This window comes from Pan troglodytes, chromosome 23 (assembly GCF_028858775.2).
Source record: "Pan troglodytes isolate AG18354 chromosome 23, NHGRI_mPanTro3-v2.0_pri, whole genome shotgun sequence".
NCBI lineage: Eukaryota > Metazoa > Chordata > Mammalia > Primates > Hominidae > Pan > Pan troglodytes.
Genome location: NC_086016.1, coordinates 23,391,165 through 23,409,344, shown reverse-complemented (window position 1 = coordinate 23,409,344; position 18,180 = coordinate 23,391,165). Strand labels below are relative to the sequence as shown.

General features: G+C 56.0%; 1 protein-coding gene across 9 annotated transcripts in view; it reads right to left on the bottom strand.

Annotated features, from left to right (window-relative positions):
* Positions 1 to 8,312: 8,312 nt before the first annotated feature.
* The window catches only part of HIC2 (HIC ZBTB transcriptional repressor 2), a 33,992-nt gene continuing 24,124 nt past the window's right edge, over positions 8,313 to 18,180 (bottom strand). For all 9 annotated transcript variants that reach the window (XM_024353560.2, XM_016939775.4, XM_063808021.1 and 6 more), the window contains 2 exons: positions 16,926 to 17,023; positions 8,313 to 14,852 (listed from right to left, as the gene is read on the bottom strand). In XM_024353560.2, coding sequence (XP_024209328.1) covers positions 13,031 to 14,852; positions 16,926 to 16,951 — 1,848 coding nt within the window. In that variant the 5' untranslated portion in view covers positions 16,952 to 17,023 and the 3' untranslated portion in view covers positions 8,313 to 13,030. The remainder of the gene's footprint in view (positions 14,853 to 16,925; positions 17,024 to 18,180) is intronic.

The following is an 18,180-nucleotide window of genomic DNA, read 5'->3' as shown; positions in this document are numbered from 1 at the left end:
GCGTGATCTCGGCTCACTGCAACCTCTACCTCCTGGGTTCAAGCAATTCTCCTGTCTCAGCCTCCCGAGTACCCAGTATTACAGGCACCTGCCACCACCCAGCTAATTTTTGTATTTTTTAGTAGAGATAGGGTTTCACCATGTTGGCCAGGCTGGTCTTGAACTCTTGACCTTAGGTAGTAATCCACCCGCCTTGGCCTCCCAAAGTGCTGGGATTACAGGCGTGAGCCACTGCACCTGGCCAATTTTTTTTTTTTTCTTTTTTTGTATTTTCAGGAGAGACGAGGATTCGCCATGTTGCCCAGGCTGGTCTTGAACTCCTGAGGTCAGGCAATCCACCTGCCTCCCAGAGTGCTAGGATTACAGGCATGAGCCACAGTGCCCAGCCTCAATCACACCCAGCTAATTTTAAAAAAATATTTAGGCCGGCGCGGTGGCTCACGCCTGTAATCCCAGCACTTTGGAAGGCCAAGGCGGGCGGATCACGGGGTCAGTAGATCGAGACCAAAACTTTTAGTAGAGACATAGTTTCACTGTGTTGCCTAGGCTGGTCTCAGACTCCAGGGCTCAAGCAATTCACCTGTCTCAGCCTCCCAAAGTGCTGGGATTACAGGTGTGAGCCACTGTGCCTGGCTGTAAGAAACTAGCTGATGAAAAGGACCAGGTGGCTTTAAGCAATGGTAACAAAATATTAACTTAAATAATAAAATCTGGTCCAGGTGTGGTGACTCACCCCTGAAATCCCCACATTTTGGGAGGCTGAGGCAGGCAGATCGCTTGAGCCCAGGAGTTTCAGACCAGCCTGAGCAACATGGCAAAACTTCATCTCTACAAAAAAATTAAAAAAAAAAAAAAAAAAAAAGCTGGGCATGGTGGTGTGTGCCTGTAGTCCCAGCTACTAGGGAGGCTAAAGTGGGAGGATTACTTAGCCCAGGAAGTCCAGGCTGCAGTGAGCCGTGAACATACCACTGTACTCTAGCCTGGGTGATAGAGTGAGACCCTGTCTCAAAAATAAAAATAAAAATAAAATCTAGTTGGGCATGGTTGCTCACAACTGTAATCCCAACACTTTGGGAGTCTGAGGTGGGAGGACTGCTTGAACCCAAGAGTTCAAGACCAGCCTAGGCAATATAGTGAGACCTCTACAAAAAAAAAAAAAAAATTTAAATTAGCCAGGTGTGGTGCGGCATTCCTATAGTCCCATCTACTCAAGAGGTTGAGGCAGGAAGATTGCTTGAGCCCAGGAGTGTGAGGCTGAAGTGAGCCGTGATCATGCCACTGCACTCTAGCCTGGGCAATGAATCATGACCGTGTCTTAAAAAGAAATAGGGGCTGGATGCGGTGGCTCACTCCTGTAATCCCAGCACTTTGGGAGGCCGAGGTGGGTGGATCCTGAGGTCAGGAGTTCAAGACCAGCCTGGCCAACACAGTGAAACCCTGTCTCTACTAAAAATACAAAAATTAGCCAGGCGTGGTGGTGGGCACCTGTAGTCCCAGCTACTTGGGAGGCTGAGGCAGGAGAATCGCTTGAACCCGGGAGGCAGAGGTTGTAGTGAGCCAGGATAGTGCCACTGCACTCCAGCCTGGGTGATAGAGGGAGACTCCGTCTCAAAAAAAAAAACAACAACAAAACACCAGGTGCGGTGGCTCACGCCTGTAATCCCAACACTTTGGGAGGCTGAGGCAGGTGGATCACGAAGTCAGGAGATCAAGACCATCCTGGCTAACACGGTGAAACCCCGTCTCTACTAAAACTACAAAAAAAAGTAGCTGGGCATGGTGGTGGGCGCCTGTAGTCCCAGCTACTCGGGAGGCTGAGGCAGGAGAATGGCGTGAACGCGGGGGGTGGAGCTTGCAGTGAGCCAAGATGGCACCACTGCACTCCAGCCTGGGAGACAGAGCAAGACTCCATCTCAAAAAAAAAAAAAAAAAGAAAAGAAAAAAAACAGTAAAAAAAATAATAATAAAATCCAAAATCCTTGCCTAGGGCAGTCAAAGTCCTCCAGCCTTTGGGCCCTGCCAGCCTCACAGACCCCAGCCATTCTCCCACTACAGCCAGAATGAACTGTGTTTTATTTACGCACTTATTGATTTTTGTTTTAGCATTATTGGGGGTCAGCTGTCCCTGACTTGCCCACTTGCCACACTCAGCCAAGTGACCCTTGCGCTCCTGGACACTGTCCCCTCTGGCCTCGCAGCCATTCCTCTTCAAGGCGGCACCCCCACGGCTCCCTGGGTGAGTCCTGCTCTTCTCCCACTCTTCCGTGTAGGCGTAGAAACCCTGACGCTCTCCTTACCTCCCCTCCGCCTCACACCCTTCCTCCAGCCTGTCCCCAAGCCCTCGGGCTCTTCCATTGCAAACTGCTGGCCCATCTGCACCTTACTTCCTCAGGAGATGCTGTCCACCTCAGCCTGATTGCCACACAGAGTAAACGAGCTGATGTTTACAAAGTGTCAGTGACTCACAAGTGCTCACTAAACAGCTTTAAATAAAATGCGAACCTCCAAGTTCTGACCCCTGCTTACCACCTTCAACACTATGGCTCTGGACTGCACCATTCCGAGAGCTCCTAAGGAGCCTGGCTGCCCCCACCTTGTCTTCCTCCAGCAGCCAGTAGGGCCTCTCAGACCTTCAGAGAGCACAAGTCCAAACCCCAACATGGCTCCTAGGCCCGGCGCCGCCAGGACCGCTCCTGCCGCTGTGCAGTCTGCTGCTACAGGCCTCTGTGCCTGCTCATTCCTCTGCCTAGCCCCTCCCTCACTTCCTATGGCCTCACCCTAATGCTATTTCTTGGGAAGCCTTCCCAGGCCACTCATCCCCAATTGCAACAGTGTCCCCACAGCACTCAGCACTACCAAGGATGCTTTCATTTATTTATTTATTTTTTTGAGATAGGGTCTCACTCTGTCATCCAGGTTGGAGTGCAGTAGCATAATCCTAGCTCACTGCAGCCTCCACCTCCCAGGCTCAAGCAATCCTCCCACTTCAGCCTCCCCAGGTAGCTGGGACCACAGGCTGAGCCTCCGAGGCTGGCCTGTCTTCCCCAAGCATTCTAGGATCCAAGAGCTCACGGACCACATCTTGTGCACCTTTCCCTCCATTGACAAACCCAGGGCTTGGAAAACCACACACACTCAAATGCTCTGACACCTGAATGGAGAGCCAGCCCATCTGCACCTCAGAGACATGGCATCTGTCCAAGGCAAAGGCCGCTGCCAGTTGGGGCTGGGATTCAAATACTCTGGGCTCCTTTCAGCTGACCTGGAGGTGCGGCCTGCTGATCAAGAAGCACGGGATGGCCTGATTTCACAGCAGGGACCCTGCAGGAGGCAACTCATTGTTACCTTGGCCAGAAAGAGGAGCTGAACATGAATAGGCAAAAATTCCAAATCCCAAAATCGCTGGGGACTGAGTTTTTTTGTTTTTTTGTTTTTTTTTTTTTTGACATGGAGTCTTGCCATGTCGCCCAGGGTGGAGTGCAGTGGCGCAATCTCAGCTCACTGCAACTTCTGCCACCTGGGTTCAAGCAATTCTCCTGCCTCAGCCTCCCAAGTAGCTGGGATTACAGGTGCCTGACACCATGCCTGGCTAATTTTTTGTATTTTAAGTAGAGATGGGGTTTCGCCATGTTGGCCAGGCTGGTCTTGAACTCCTGACCTCAAGTGATCTGCCCAACTCGGCCTCCCAAAGTGCTGGGATTACAGATATGAGCCACTGCACCTGGCCATAGGGGCCGACATTTTCTTAAATCCACTGGTCAGAGGCATTAGGGGAAGCCACCTGGCTCAGAAAGTGTCTGGGCACAGGGACAGGTGAGCGCTCCTCAGCCATCTGCCCAGGGCACGGTTCTCGGTAGCACCAGGCGCACTGAGAAAGACACCTGGGCCCTGCTGGTGGCCCAGCCTCTTACACTGCCACCAAGGCCCTCCAGCCTCCCGTCTGGTCTCCACAGCACAGAGGCTAGCCTTTGCGTGGGAAAGGACGCAGCCTGGCACTGCAGGGAGAGGCCTCGGCTGCTGCACCCCTGGCCAGTTCTGGCCTCCTAGGGAGCCTGCAGCCCTGCCTGCCTTTCCCAACCCTGGTCCCCATGTGGCCCCTCGATGACTTCTTCCTTCAGCATGGGGTCCGTGCAGCTTCCTGCTCTGTGGGGGGCTTCCTGCCACCTCCCCGTTGGCTCTTTCCGCCCCAGCCTGGAGCAGTGGAAAGAGTAAGTCCGGCCTGTGCCACGTGGGTGGACAGATGAATGCGGCCCAGGCCAGGGGGCTGCAAGACCAAGTCCCAGCCACCCAAGCCTAGGGCTTACACGTGTCCACACACTCTTATGCGATTGTGGAAAGGTGATCAGTATGGATGCTGCACACTACCTTACAGCACGGTGGAGGCAGGGGCAGCATCCTGCCACTGGCAAAAGTAACATTTTACAGCACAACACCAGGGACCTTTAATGACACAGTCTGATTTTACCCAGGTCATTTCGAGAAAAAGCCTTTCACAAGCTTCCTTCTACATTTGCTGTGCAACTTAGTGAATGTCCTTTACAAAGTCCTATTGGAGGCTGGGCACGGTGGCTCACGCCTGTAATCTCAGCACTTTCGGAAGCTGAGGTCGGCAAATCCTGAAGTCAGGAGTTCGAGACCAGCCTGGCCAATGTGGTGAAACCCCGTCTCCACTAAAAATACAAAAATTAGCTGGGCATGGTGGCACGCACCTGTAGTCCCAGGTAGTCGGGAGGCTGAGGCAGGAGAATTGCTTGAACCTGGGAGGCGGAGGTTGCAGTGAGCCAAGATTGCGCCACTGCACTCCAGCCTGGGCAACAGAGTGATAGTCAGTCTCGGAAAAAAAGAAAAAAAAGTAAGTCCTGTGGGAAACATTTCTTGGAATATTTAGCATGGGGACACTTCCTTTTGTACTAAGATGAAAACCACCTCCAATTCCCACTTCCCGACCTTTGCTTTTTCACATCCCTCCTCTTTTTGGGAGCAGGGCAGAGGGACGCCTTGGGCACGCAGAGCCAAATAGGATGCTCAGCCACACATTTTAGCCCCCTGGAAAGCATGGCAGCTTTCTCCTACTCCTGTTCTTTTACTGTGTCAAACATTCTCCACTCCATAGAAGACTTTTACTGCAATCCACCTCAAATGGCTTTTGGAAAACGACTTATTTTTTTTTCTTTTAAAGATAGAGTCTTGGCTGGGAGCAGTGGCTCATGCCTGTAATCCCAGCACTTCGGGAGGCCGAGGTGGGTGGATCACGAGGTCAGGAGATCGAGACCATCCTGGCAAACACAGTGAAACCCCGTCTCTACTAAAAATACAAAAAAATTAGCCGGGCGTGGTGGCAGGCGCCTGTAGTCCCAGCTACTTGGGAGGCTGAGGCAGAAGAATGGCATGAACCTGGGGGGCAGAGCTTGCAGTGAGCTGAGATCGTGCCACTGCACTCCAGCCTGGGTGACAGAGCGAGACTCTGTCTCAAAAAAAAAAAAAAAAAGATAGAGTCTCACTCTGTTGCCCGGGCTGGAATGCAGTAATGCAGTCATGGCTCACTGCAGCCTCAAACTCCTGGGGCTCAAGGGAGCTTTCTGCCTCCGCCTCCTGAGTAGCTGGGACTATAGATGCATTCACCTCACCTGGCTGAAAAGCTGGTTTTTGTTTTTGTTTTGAGACAGGTGTCTCACTCTGTTGCCCAGGCTGGAGTGCAGTGGCGCGATCTTGGCTCACTGCAACCTCTGCCTCCCGGGTTCAAGTAATTCTCCTGCCTCAGCCTCCCGAGTAGCTGGGATTACAGGTGCCCACCACAATGCCTGGCTGCTTTCTGTATTTTTAATAGAGACAGGGTTTCGCCATGTTGACCAGGCTAGTCTTGAACTCCTGACCTCAGGTGATCAGCCCACCTCGGGCCTCCCATAGTGCTGTGATTACAGGTGTGAGCCATCACGCTTGGCCAAGAAGCAAGTTTTTTTTTTTGAGACGGAGGCTCGCTCCGTCGCCCAGGCTGCAGTGCAGTGGCACAATCTCGGCCCACTGCAACCTCTGCCTCCCAGGTTCAAGCGATTCCCCTGCCTCAGCCTCCTAAGGAGCTGGGACTACAGAGGCGTGCCACCACCCCCAGCTAATTTTTTGTATTTTAGTAGAGACGGGGTTTCACCATGTTAGCCAGGATGGCCTCGATCTCCTGACCTCGTGATCCAGCCGCCTAAGCCTCCCAAAGTGCTGGGATTACAGGTGTGAGCCAACGCACCCGGCAGCCCAGCTAATTTTTTGTATTTTTTTTGTAAAGACGGGGTTTCACCATCTTGCCCAGGCTGGTCTCGAACTCCTGACCTCTGGTGATCCACCCGCCTCAGCCTCCCAAAGTGCTGGGATTGTAGACATGAGCCACCATGCCTGGCCATAAATGAAGTTTTACTGGAATATATCCATGCTCATCTGCTTACATATCATTGGTGGCTACTTTTTTTTTTTTTTTTTTTTAAGTTTTGCTGGTCGCCCAGGCTGGAATGCAATGGCGTGATCTCGGCTCACTGCAACCTCCGCCTCCTGGGTTCAAGCAATTCTCCTGCCTAGCTGGAATTACAGGCACCCACAACCATGCCCAGCTAATTTTTGTCTTGTTTTTGAGACGGAGTTTCACTCTTGTCATCCAGGCTAGAGTGTAATGGCACGATCTCAGGTCACTGCAATCTCTGCCTCCTGGATTTAAGAGATTCCCCTGTCTCAGCCTCCCGAGTAGCTGGGATTACAGGCACCCACCACCACACCTGGCTAGTTTTTTGTTGTTGTTGTTGTTTGTATTTTTAGTAGAAAAGGGGTTTCACCATGTTGGCCAGGCTGGTCTGGAACTCCTGACCTCTGGTGATCCACCCACTTTGGCCTCCCAAAGTGCTGGGATTATAGGCGTGAGCCATTGCGCCTGGCCCCACTGATGGCTACTTTTGCACTATGACAGAAGGCTGAGTAGTCACAACAGAGATGGTGTTACCTGTAGAGCCTGAAATATTTACTATCTGGCAGCCAGAGGCAGTGGCTCACACCTGTAATCCCAGCATGCTGGGAGGCCAAGAGGCTCACTTAAAGCCAGAAGTTCAACACTAGCCTGACAAGATGGCAAGACCGTCTCTACAAAAACAAAAAAAAATTAGCTGAATGTGGTGGCTCACACCTGCAGTCCCAGCTACATGGGAGGCAGCAGTAGGAGGATCAGTTGAGCCTAGGAGTTTGAGGTTACAGTAAGCTATGATCCACTGCACTCCAGCCTAGACAAAAGCTGGAGTAAATATATATATATATGTAAATCTATATGTAAATATAGATTTTATATATCTAATATATATATTTTTACAATCTACTTAATAGAAAGTTTGCCAACCTCTAGATCAAACTACACATTTTACAACTATTTGGTGGATATCAATTAGGGAGAAGAGAGTATAAATGAACTAAAATCCTTATTGATAATAAGTCCAGACTCCAAAACGGAATAAGACAGCAGTGTAAGAATACTATTTAGACACGTAGAGATAAATGCAGAAGAAAGTGCTAAAATAATTCAAAGTCATTGGCTGTATAGTATGGGATGGAGTTGGGGAGACAAACTATTTTTGTTTTAAGCCTTTTTGAGAACCATTTAATTACTTAAATTCTATTCAGGAATTACTTTGATAAAGCCAAAAAATCATTTTAAAGCAACTGAACAGAACTCACCAAGACTTAGAGTAGCTGCGCTCAAGTTCTTCTGGAGTCTGGGGTCACTGGGTTCATCTCCGGCTGCCAGGAGCCACCAGATGTCTGCAGTCCATGCCAGAGGTCTAAGGTGGCCATCACCCTCCACCCCTGCTGCTCCTCCTAGGTCTTCACACGAGGATCCCCATTCCGGGTGGTCCCTGGGGATTAACATTACCCCTTTTCCTTCCTCCCTCCCCTCCGGCCAAGCACCAGGAAGCAGCAGTGGGCAGAAGGGAGCAGCCCTCGCCTTGCCCCAGCCCTTCCTCAGTCCCAACTGAGTCACTCCAATGAGGGGTCCCAGGCACTGGGCAGCCATCCTCCTCTCCCCAGTCACCAGGTCCATGCTGCTGTAACTGCACACGCATCGCTGCTTCCCAGACAGCCTCAGCTAACTCAGGCCAACACTGCCCAAGAGGATGCTGACACCAAAGTGCTAGTTCCCTGGCACGGTGCACACCCCCAGGACCCACCAAGCACCACTGAACAGTGGCAGGCAGATGCCCATCCCAGACCCCACCCTTCTAAGACTTAGAAGCCATGTCACTTTGCTAGAGAGAACAGCCAAAGCAGAATATGGAGGTCCCACACCAGAGTTTTCAATCAAGCTTTTAATGAAAAGATCATAAAATAACAGTTTCTTATCGCTGTACATTTAAGACTGCACACTTCTGAATGGAGAGATCAGTCGTTGGTGAATTGCTTTTCTATGACACTGGGCAGCTGTGTAGCTGCAGCTCTGACCTGAATTTATACAAACTCTCAAGGGACATGAACTCAATGTGACAAGTGACAGCGGCGGTGGCCAGTACAGGAGTGCGATCCCGGTGTCCCTCCCCCCTTCTGGGAAGGGCATAAAACAAAACATGATCCCTCTTCCAGTTCCAATTAAACAAAACAGCTATAACCCCATCCCTCCCCCCTCCCCTTCGAGGTATTTGCGAGAAATGAGCCAGTGCCCAACCTGGGTCCCCCCGGGGTGGGGGAGGGCAGAGGGAAGCTAGTGATGGGTGGGGTAGAGAGGCTCCCCTCAGCACCTGGCCCCACGGGGCCCGCCAAGTGGAGGGTGGGAGCCCTGGGGATCCTCCCTGCCCCAGTGAGGTCTGTTATGCAGCATTTTTGAGGTCAATAAATTACAGCAATAAATAGCAAGGTGAGGTAGGGGGAGGGGGTCCTGGTAGAAAGTTAAAGTGGGGTGACTGAAGCCGGGGCATCCTAGGAAGGGGGTCCTGGGCAGCCTCAGTTCCCACCGCTCATGCCCACCCCCACCCCGGCGTGGAATGTCAGACTGAGGCTCCAGTTAGGTCCCTCCCCAGCCCTCACTCCTGGCGTCTGATTCACAGGTTCAGTAACATCTGCCCCAACGGGGTTCTGGGAAATAGGAGGACCTTGGTCCCTTTAGGGGGCATGCCAGGGCTGAGAGCCCTTGTCTGCTCTAAGGCCTGGCACCTTTGGCTTTTGTCCCCCACGCCTGGGGGTGGACGGATGCAGCCTCCTGCTCCCTGAGCCCTGCCCTCCGGCTGCCCAGGCCTCACCCCAACTCAGGATGGCCGCAGGAGGGCAGGGGGTCAGCCTGCCCAGCGGCCCAGCCCAGATCGCACTCCTGCACAGGGCCTGAGGTCCAGTGAATACTGACGGATTGGGGGAGTGGGTGGGCGGCCCGGTGCCCCCGAGTGGTGATGAACGGTAAACACACAGGGCTGCCTGAGGTGGGGAAAGTCGGTGAGGGTCCGGATTGTTCATTTCACAGGCTGAGGTGTATGGCTATGCTGCGAGTCTCTGAGATTCTTATTTGCTTAAAGGTTCATCTTTTCTCTTTTTTTTGCAATCCTGGAGGAGCCCTTGCTGGGGCTCGGTCCGGCGGGAGCATGCAGTGGCGGAGCCCGGCCTGCCACCCGCTCACTCGCCCCAAGTCTGAGAAATAAATACATTCATCACTGCACAAACATTGATACAAAAACAACACTGTTAAGAGTGTTTGCACCGTCTATGCTGGTAAGGACCAGACCCAGTCAGCCCCTTCCGCTGCCTGGGGTGGGGTTAGGGGGTCCCCAGGAGTGGGGACCCACCAGAGTCGACAGAGCTGCGCAAAGGTCCCGGCTTTTTGGCTTGAGTGGGACCCTCGCATCAACCCATCCCCAAGGGTCACGGGCAGAGCAGCAGGGGGACCCAAGCCCAGACTCGGGTCCTGTGGCCAGAACTGACGGCCATCCCCGCGTAGGCTAGCTGGTCAGGACCAGCGTGGTCCGGCCAGAGGGCCTTGGGGGCTGGTCAGCACGGGCCCAAGCTCTTTGGTGCCAGCTGGGCTTGGAGGGGCCCTGGGAATGGGGACGAGGGCTCAGGTGACTCCAGGGAGGCTTCCAATCCCTCCCCCAGCCCCAGGGCTACCCTTCTCTGCCCGTGAGCCACTCCAGGGCCAACTCAGAAGGGCTTCCAGCAGCAAGGGAGGGTTCCCTGGACTGGCCTTACAGCTGCTGAGGTCTGAAACTGTAAAAGCTTATGTAAACAATGAGATAAATATATTAGCATCTTTTTTCTGAGCCCATGGAGGTTCCATACTCATTCAAAATGTGCTTTGGTTTAAAAAATAGGCTTTGTGAATTTGGGTATGAGCTTATTTTTTTTTCTTTTTTCTTTGTTTATCCTCTCTTTCCTACATGATATCTGCTATTTTCTGATTCCTGTTTCTCCGAAACATTCAGGAATTAAGTGACGAACGCAGAGAACTGTAAGCCGCCTTGGCCTCCAATAACCCAGTTTCCTTGTGAGGCTCTTAACATCTCCACACACACACACTCGCACACACCTGACGTGGAAATCAAAGGAAAAAGAAAACAAAGCCAAATGTTGTGTTAATCCCGCCCCGCCCCACAAACCCTTAAAGTCTTAAATAGGAAACTAGTGTTCTGCTTTCTCATTAAAATACAGAAAAGGCTCGATACAATACTAAGGTGGATACAATACTATGTCGCACAAACGTCATTGAGTGAGGGGCCTCTGCTCCCAGTCCCTGAAGTTCTGCAAAGGAATCACCTACTTTCACGAGTCACCTCACAGATGCGGCTGCCCACAGCCCGGGAGGCCATGCACACGGCCAGGCCGTGAACACTTCCCGTGCGGTACAGACTTTGTGTCGTGTGGCTTAAGTGCTGATGGGGCGGGGTGGCGTCAGGACAGCAGGAGCCCCCTCACTGAGTATGGGTGAAGTCCATGGGTCTCCTCCCCCCAGGTCCCTAACCTGACTTGCTGGAACCTGAGACCCAGGGTCCAGTCCTCTGTCTCCCACCAGGAGGGAAGAGGGGCCATCTTAGGCTGGGATCACCACAGGGAGGGCTCAGCCAGGAGCCTCATCTGCCCAAGCTCCCTCACCCCCAAAACACGCTGCTCACCACTTGGGTCCCTGAACTCAGGCTCTGTTTTTAGCTGGAGGGTCTCTAGAGGGGTGGGGGTAGGGGATGACTCTGTATTTTTTTGGTCTAAACTTAAAATAGAATGAAAAGAGAGAGAAAAAAAATGGTGAAGCAAGATGACAATAAAGGCTGCCAGCCCAGCCCCACAGCTTCAGCTGGCTGAAGACAGTGGGACTGAGATCAGCAACCTTGGTCTGGCCTTGAGAGCCCACTTCAGGGCCCACAGAAGTATCTGAGGCTGGCTAAGCCCAAGATGAGGGGCGAGAGGTGGGCCCCGAGACAGTGGCCGGGGACCAGGACTGCTCAGGGAAGTGCCATCCCTGTTCCCCGGGGTGCCCTGTGGTCAGCTCTCTCAAGCTTAAAACTCTTGCAGGAATGGAGGATAGGAGTGGCAGGATGAGGGCTCACTTCCGCCTCACCCTGGCCGGGAGCTGCAAAGACCTGCCACCCTCCTCATGGTTCCCCTGTCAGCACCCAGTGCCTGGCTCCAGGCTGGGGCCTCACACCCCTCACCTATACCACAGAGGTTTGTGTGCCCGGGGTGCCAGGGTCCCCTCGAGGTGGATGTGGCCCAAGGCTCAAAGGGAAAACCCACAGGTGAGCTGCAGGCACTGGGCCACTTGGCGCCCTGCTGGCTCCTGCACACGACTTCCTAGGTGCTAAGCGAAGGAAAACAAGAGTGTCAAGGGCTTCCACTGCCAGTCACCAACATATCGTTGTCATGAATTCAAGAGGTAGCAAAAGGTCAGAAGTCTCCACCTTGTTCAGTGAGGAAGGAGGGAAAGCGAAACAACTGCCCATGCATACGGCACACACCGCACATACACACACACACACGCGCGCGCACACACACACACACACACGCACGCGCACACAAATGAAAACAAGAGTACCGACGGCCCCGGCATTGAGTCTAGCCTCCCCCCACCCCCCGGAACCCCAGACCTTCCAGTTCAAACAGTCACATAAACGTTACACTGGTTTTTCTCTTAATAAAAAACAAGTACCTCTAAACAAAGAATATTCCTTGGAAACTACAGGAAAAGCACTCTCCCCTGAGGCAGCCGAGGCAGGGCTCAGGGACCAGGGAAGCCTTTGGGCAAGAAGGGCTTCTGGGGCCTGGAGAGGTGGCGCGCCGACACCCCTGCAGCGCCAGAGCCGGGGGACGCGCAGGAGTGCCAGCGGCCCCTGTTACATTCAGTCTTCAGACCCAGGCTCAGCCCCGGAGGGGGCGGAAAGAAAATAAGCTATTGTTTGTTTTGGTTTAAAAAACAAAAATCAAAAAGAAAAACAGAGGAACAGATCAGTAGGAATAACAGCAACACAGGCCCAGAGGGCTCTTTAGTTGTAGAGAGGTAGGCGGTGGGGTCACCCTGACTGTCCCAGCGCCAGTGAGCAGTGCCACCCTGGCTCAAGGAGGGAGGGATCTGCACCCCCAGCACCTGTTCCCTGCAGAACCAGGGCTGCACGCGCCCGCACAGACACAAGCACACGTGCACACACACAGACACGGCCAGCGGGGTGAGGCCTGCTCCCGACACCACCCTGGCCGTGGCCAGCGTCCCACTGCCCTTTCTCCAAGCCGCCTGCAACAAAGGGACCAGGTCCCAGCGAGACCCACGTGACCCAGCCCACAGGCCCTGCGGTGGCCCCCGCGGGGAGCTGGGGGCCTGGGTGGGATGGGGAGGTAGACGGGCTGGGACCCCTGGCTTCCCTCCTCTCGGCTCTGCTTGGTACGGACTGTCCATTAAAGCTCTGGGTGTGGGCAGTGGGGGCCAGAGGGGCCACCCGGAGCCTCCACTGGACCCAGGGTCTCGCCCCTGCTGCTGCATCACCTCGCTTCTCCTTCCACGGGTTCCCGGGGAGCAAGGTGGCAGAGGGCGCCCGCGGGTCTTTGGCTTCTAGGAGGGGGAGGTGTGCATGCGCAGGTGGCTGATGAGGTTGCGCTGCTGGGTGAACTTGCCCCCGCACAGCTGGCACTCGTAAGGCTTCTCGCCCGAGTGCACACGCATGTGCTCCGTGAGGCGGTACTGACGGGTGAAGCGCATGCCACACTCATCGCAGGCGAAGGGCTTCAGGCCCAGGTGGCTCCGCATGTGACGCGTCATGGTGCCGCGCTGCGTGAACATCTTGCCACAGATGTTGCAGGGGAAGGGCCGTGTCAGCCAGTGCGTCTTCTCGTGCTGCCGCAGCGTGGCTGGGTCCTTGTAGGTCTTCTCGCAGACCGAACACTTGAAGGGCCGGGGCTCAGCCGTGTAGGCCGCACTGGGTGCTGACAGGTCCTCGGCCTCCTCCTCGGCACCCCCACTGCCTGTCTCGTAGGCCCCCTCTTCCTTGATGAACAGCTCTTCCTCCGTGTGAGTCTCCACGTGCGCATTGAGCTGCTCAGAGCTGGGGAAGCCCTTGGCGCAGGGGATGCACACATACAAGTTGTCCCCGTAGGACACCGTCTCGTAGCCCTCCTGCCGGTACATGTAGTGGGCGCTGGCGTGGCCGCTGCCCCCCTCGCTCCCGCTCTGCGCACTGTCTTCACTTGCATCCTTGCCGTTCTCCTCCTCCTCCTTGCAGGGGTAGGGGGGCTCCCCATAGGGCCCGCTAGGGCCAGCCCCACCAGCCAGGATGCCATTGGGAACCCTGTCCCCGACTCCCTCACCCTCCTCTCCCGGGCAGGGACCCTTGGGCCCTGCTTCTCTCCGCTCAAAGGGGGAGCCAGCCACAGGCTCCTTCTTGCCCCACTCCTTCTTCCGAGTGGAGTGCCGGAGGCTCTTCCGAGGCTGCCCACCAGGCGCCTCCGGCAGGCTCAGGTGGTTGTCCTCGGCCCCCTCCAGATCCATGGGCTCATCAGGGGTGCCCCCCAGCTCAGAATAAGAGGCACTGTTGGCAACGGGAGGGGCAGAGGCCGCAGGGGGCGAGCCATGTTGGCTGTCGCTCAGCTGGGCTGCGTCATCGGGAGTGAGGTGGGGACCTGGGGTGGCAGGGGGCAAGGGTGGGCTTTTCTTGGACAGGTCCAAGCCCAGCTCCTGCTCGCAGCCCCCGCTGCTCCCGTTGGTGCTGCTGCTGCAGCCCCCCAGACCCGCCTCCCCGCCAGCTGGGCAGACGGCCCGGCCCAGACCTTGCACGCTATCCTGGTTAGAGCCACCAAGAAAGAGTTCATCGTCTGAGCCTTTGGCTTGGGGGAGCTCCTGGGGGGTGTGGGCCCCCTTGCGCCCATCCACGAGCCCCTGATACCGAGCTTGGATGACAGAGGCCGTGGACAGCCGCTGGCTGCGGGGGGGCCGCCCCATGCCAGCGGACCCCGCCCTCCCAGAGCCAAAGGGCTTGCCGGCTCGCTTGAGTTTGCGGCGGCAGAGGGCTGCCAACTCGGGCAGCTGGAGGTAGCTGGCGGCAGTGAGGAGGGTGCTGAAGTTGGGCTCGGCTGGCTGGTCGCTGGGCAGCAGCTTGCCTGTGTAGATGAAGTCCAAGATCTGCTGGAACACTGTGGAGCTGACCATGTCTGTGTCCAGGTTGATGAGGTTGTCGTGCAGGACCAGGGACTTGAAGTAGATGCTGCTGGCGGCTAGGACGTTCTTGTGGGCCCGGAAGATGGAGTTCTCCACCATGATGATGACGTCACACAGGAAGCCCTTGGTCCTCTGCTGGTTCAGCTGCAGCAGGAGCTGCTTCGAGTGGCTGGGCAGCTCCATGTCGGGCCCCATGTCCCCGCGCCCTGCCCACGCGCACCACCTGTGGGCAAGAACAGGCATGCATGCGTCAGATGACTGGCACACTCGGACCAGGGCTCTGGGGCACGGTGGGGCTCGACGAGGCAAAGGGCCTCAGAACTGACCCCACATAGGGCAGCAGCCCCTGCGGCACAGTACACGGCACATAAGCCCACAATGCCCACCACATGCAGGCGCAGTACACGTGTCACCTCACTGAGGACTCAAACTGAGAAGGGACAGAGGCCCCTGCCCCATTTGCACTAATGAGAAAATGGAGGTGGAGGGTGATGAGGGGACAAATAGAGAAACTGGGATTTGCATTTGGTTTCACAGCCCGGGCTACTGTCTCTACACTAAATGAAGTTGATCACACACCCTCAGGGACCAGAAGGGGACCCAAAAATGACCAGATGGCTTTAAACTTCGGGAAGCAGAGGACTGCGTGAGAGGAGCTTGTCTTGAAAGCTGGCAAAAATCCCCCAAAACTAAATGGTGGTTCCTTTTGAAATACGGCAGGGCCCAAATCAAACTGCCAGCAGTCATGTTGCTGCCTCCCAGATGCTGCAGTCAGCCTGCAGCCAGCCCTGCCTCTCCCCAAGGCCCTGGGCCGCCTCGCACTCTGGGCGGGCGCCAAGTGCTGCCCCAGCCTGGGCTTCCAGCTGCCAAGGAGGAAAGGTAGCTTAGGCCAAGCACCTGGCACCACCTGAACCCTCCGTCCTCTCTAGGAAGGGCAGCGCCATCTGGGCCTAGGAAAGGTGGACAGCTGGCCTCCATCACACAGAATGGCACAGGCACTAACTGAGATCAGTAAGCAAGAAACACACTGACGCCGCTGGTCTCTGCAGGAACCCTGCCGGCCCAGGTGTGTTCCTGCTTATGCAGCAGCAAGACATGGGGTTCTGAGAGCGGGTGCTCCTCGCCACGCTTCCCATCCCCACTGAGCAGCCTCCTCTGCCATGGACCAGGCACCCCACAGTGGGAGTGCAAGGGCAGGGCAAATGGGTGCACAGTGGGCACCAGATGGACCCTGGGGGGAGGAGGGAAATGTCCCTCCAAGGGCAGAGGCAAGGACTGTGGCCGGCGGTAGAAAGAATGACTCTGGAAGGCTTTGAATGACTCAAAGCCATCCTCAGCCCTAAGCCCAACTACCCAGTACAAAACGCAGTACTCCCAGCTCCATCCTCTCACCCCTACCAGAGTCCCTCAGAGAATGGCTCAGCGGGAGGGTGCTGGGGAAGGCATGCCAGTGTCCAGGTGGCCACCTGTGCCCCGGATAGGCTCACAGGCTTCCACAGGGTAGGGGGCCAGTGAAAACATGAACTTTCCTCATGGCTGACGGACAACCGAGCAGCTGGGCCCACAGGCAGCTCTGAGCCTCGCAGTTCAGGGTCCAGTCTCTCAGCAGCTGAACTACTCTGAGCCTACCGCCCTCTGGGATCTACTGCCCCTCCCAGAGTGTCCAGCCCTGCCTCCCAGAGCAGAGGCCTGGAAAGGGTCCCACCCTACCCAACCTTCTCATGACAGAAACTCTCCCCAGCCTCATGCCTACCCTTGTTTGCAAAGACAAAGAAAAACCCTAACATTCACAGGCCCCTGAAGGTGCCAGAGCTCAATGTGAACACGCAAGGGTGCAACACAGCCTGGAACACCGCTGGCACTCAGAGCCTAACAGCAAGAGGCAGCAAGCACCCGCCAGCGGCTCTCTGCCTAGCAGCCCAGCCCACAGCAGTTCAGGAGGGTGCTCATGGGCTGGAGACTTCATGAACCAATCCTCCTCCACTCCCTGCCCCCCTCAACCCACCACGCAGGGACAAAGAGCCCCCAAGGTGTGGCTTCCACACTTGGCCCCAGTAACCTAGCCCCCAGAAAACATCAGTGCCGGCTCTGCCAGCACCCAGACACCTGGTACCCCGAGACTGGCAAGGGGACTGGAAGAGGGCAGTGGCCTCCAGGCTCCCTCCACACTGCCCAGTGCTATGTGCACACAAAGGACCACGGGTCAGACAGATAGAGGCCGAGCTGTGGGGCTGTGTGCCACCCAGAAACTCCGGGGAAAGGGGCCAGTGGCGGTCCTCCCTCCCCTGCGCCTCACCGGAGTGCCAAGGGCCCAGACACCATGTGAGCAGCAGCCAGCGGGGGGGGGCCTTCTGAGCGCGTGGCCTTCCTGGGGGTGCATCAATGCCTGGTCACCTGGGGAAGAGAAGACGAACACAGTCACCCAGACAGCCATCAGCGAAGAAGGGAGGGAAGGGCGACGAAGGGAAGCACCTGGGGGTCTCTGGCTGGGGCACCAGGGGCAGCCCAGCAGGAGACTGTGGCCACAGAGCCTGGTAGTTGGATCTGACAGCCAGGAAGAGTAAGGACCAGCGAACAGGTCTAGGGAGTTCGGCGGGTGCAATACCTGCCCCTCTAACACACACAGGAGATTAGGGACACCCAGGGGCCACCTAGGCCAGGGGGCGCTGGTGGCAGACACACAATTCTTGGCCTGCGGGTATGGTAGCAGGAGGCCTGGGCAGGGCCCTTCCCAGGCTGGCCACATTTACATAACAAAAGGTCAAAATTGGAGCCACTTGTGCAAGGGCTATTTATAAGAACCAGTCTCAACCGCTTTTGGCTCCCCTGTTCCTTCCCTTCCTGATCTGCTCTCACCGTCTCCCTGCCCAGAGGGCCCAGCCCCCTAGCCCGCCTGGCCTGACCACATGGCCTTCCCTCTCCAGAGGTTTCACTGCCTAAGGGCTCACCCAAGCTGCAGGCCTGGCCTTTCAATACCGGCCCACCAAAGCCTTGGGCAGCTGCCGCCAGGAAACGACGGGTTCCCTCCCACCCCCAGAGCTCTGGGTCCTGCAGGCGGGGGGATCCTGAGGTGGTGGGTCCTTGCACCCCACACCTGCCAGCCTGGGCCCCCACGGAATAGAGCCGGGCTCGGGGAAGGGGCTCGGGGAAGGGGCGTGCAGAGGCCCGTCCCCGTTTCCCCTTCCCCCACTCCACCCCCAGGGCCAGGGAGGCTCAGCAGATCCCTCAGGAATGTGACCAGACCCGGGGTGCCGGCCCAGAGCTGGGAGGCCTAGGCTGCAGCTGGCCAGCTGTCTCTCCAGCCCCTAGTGCAGCTCCCCTCTGGGTGGGGGGTGTGAGGGGAGGGGTGCATGGCTGGTCCAGGACCCCACCAAAGGCCCAGAGGGCAGCAGAACCAGCTCTGTTGGTAGGAAGCCCAAGGGCGTCCACAGTTAGCAAGGGTTGGGCCCAGTGGGCTAATGCTGGGATGAGGCCAGTAGGGCAGGGGCCACTGAAACACTGGCGGGAGCAGTCGAAAAACTGGATAGAGGGTCTCGGTGGCACACTGGAGG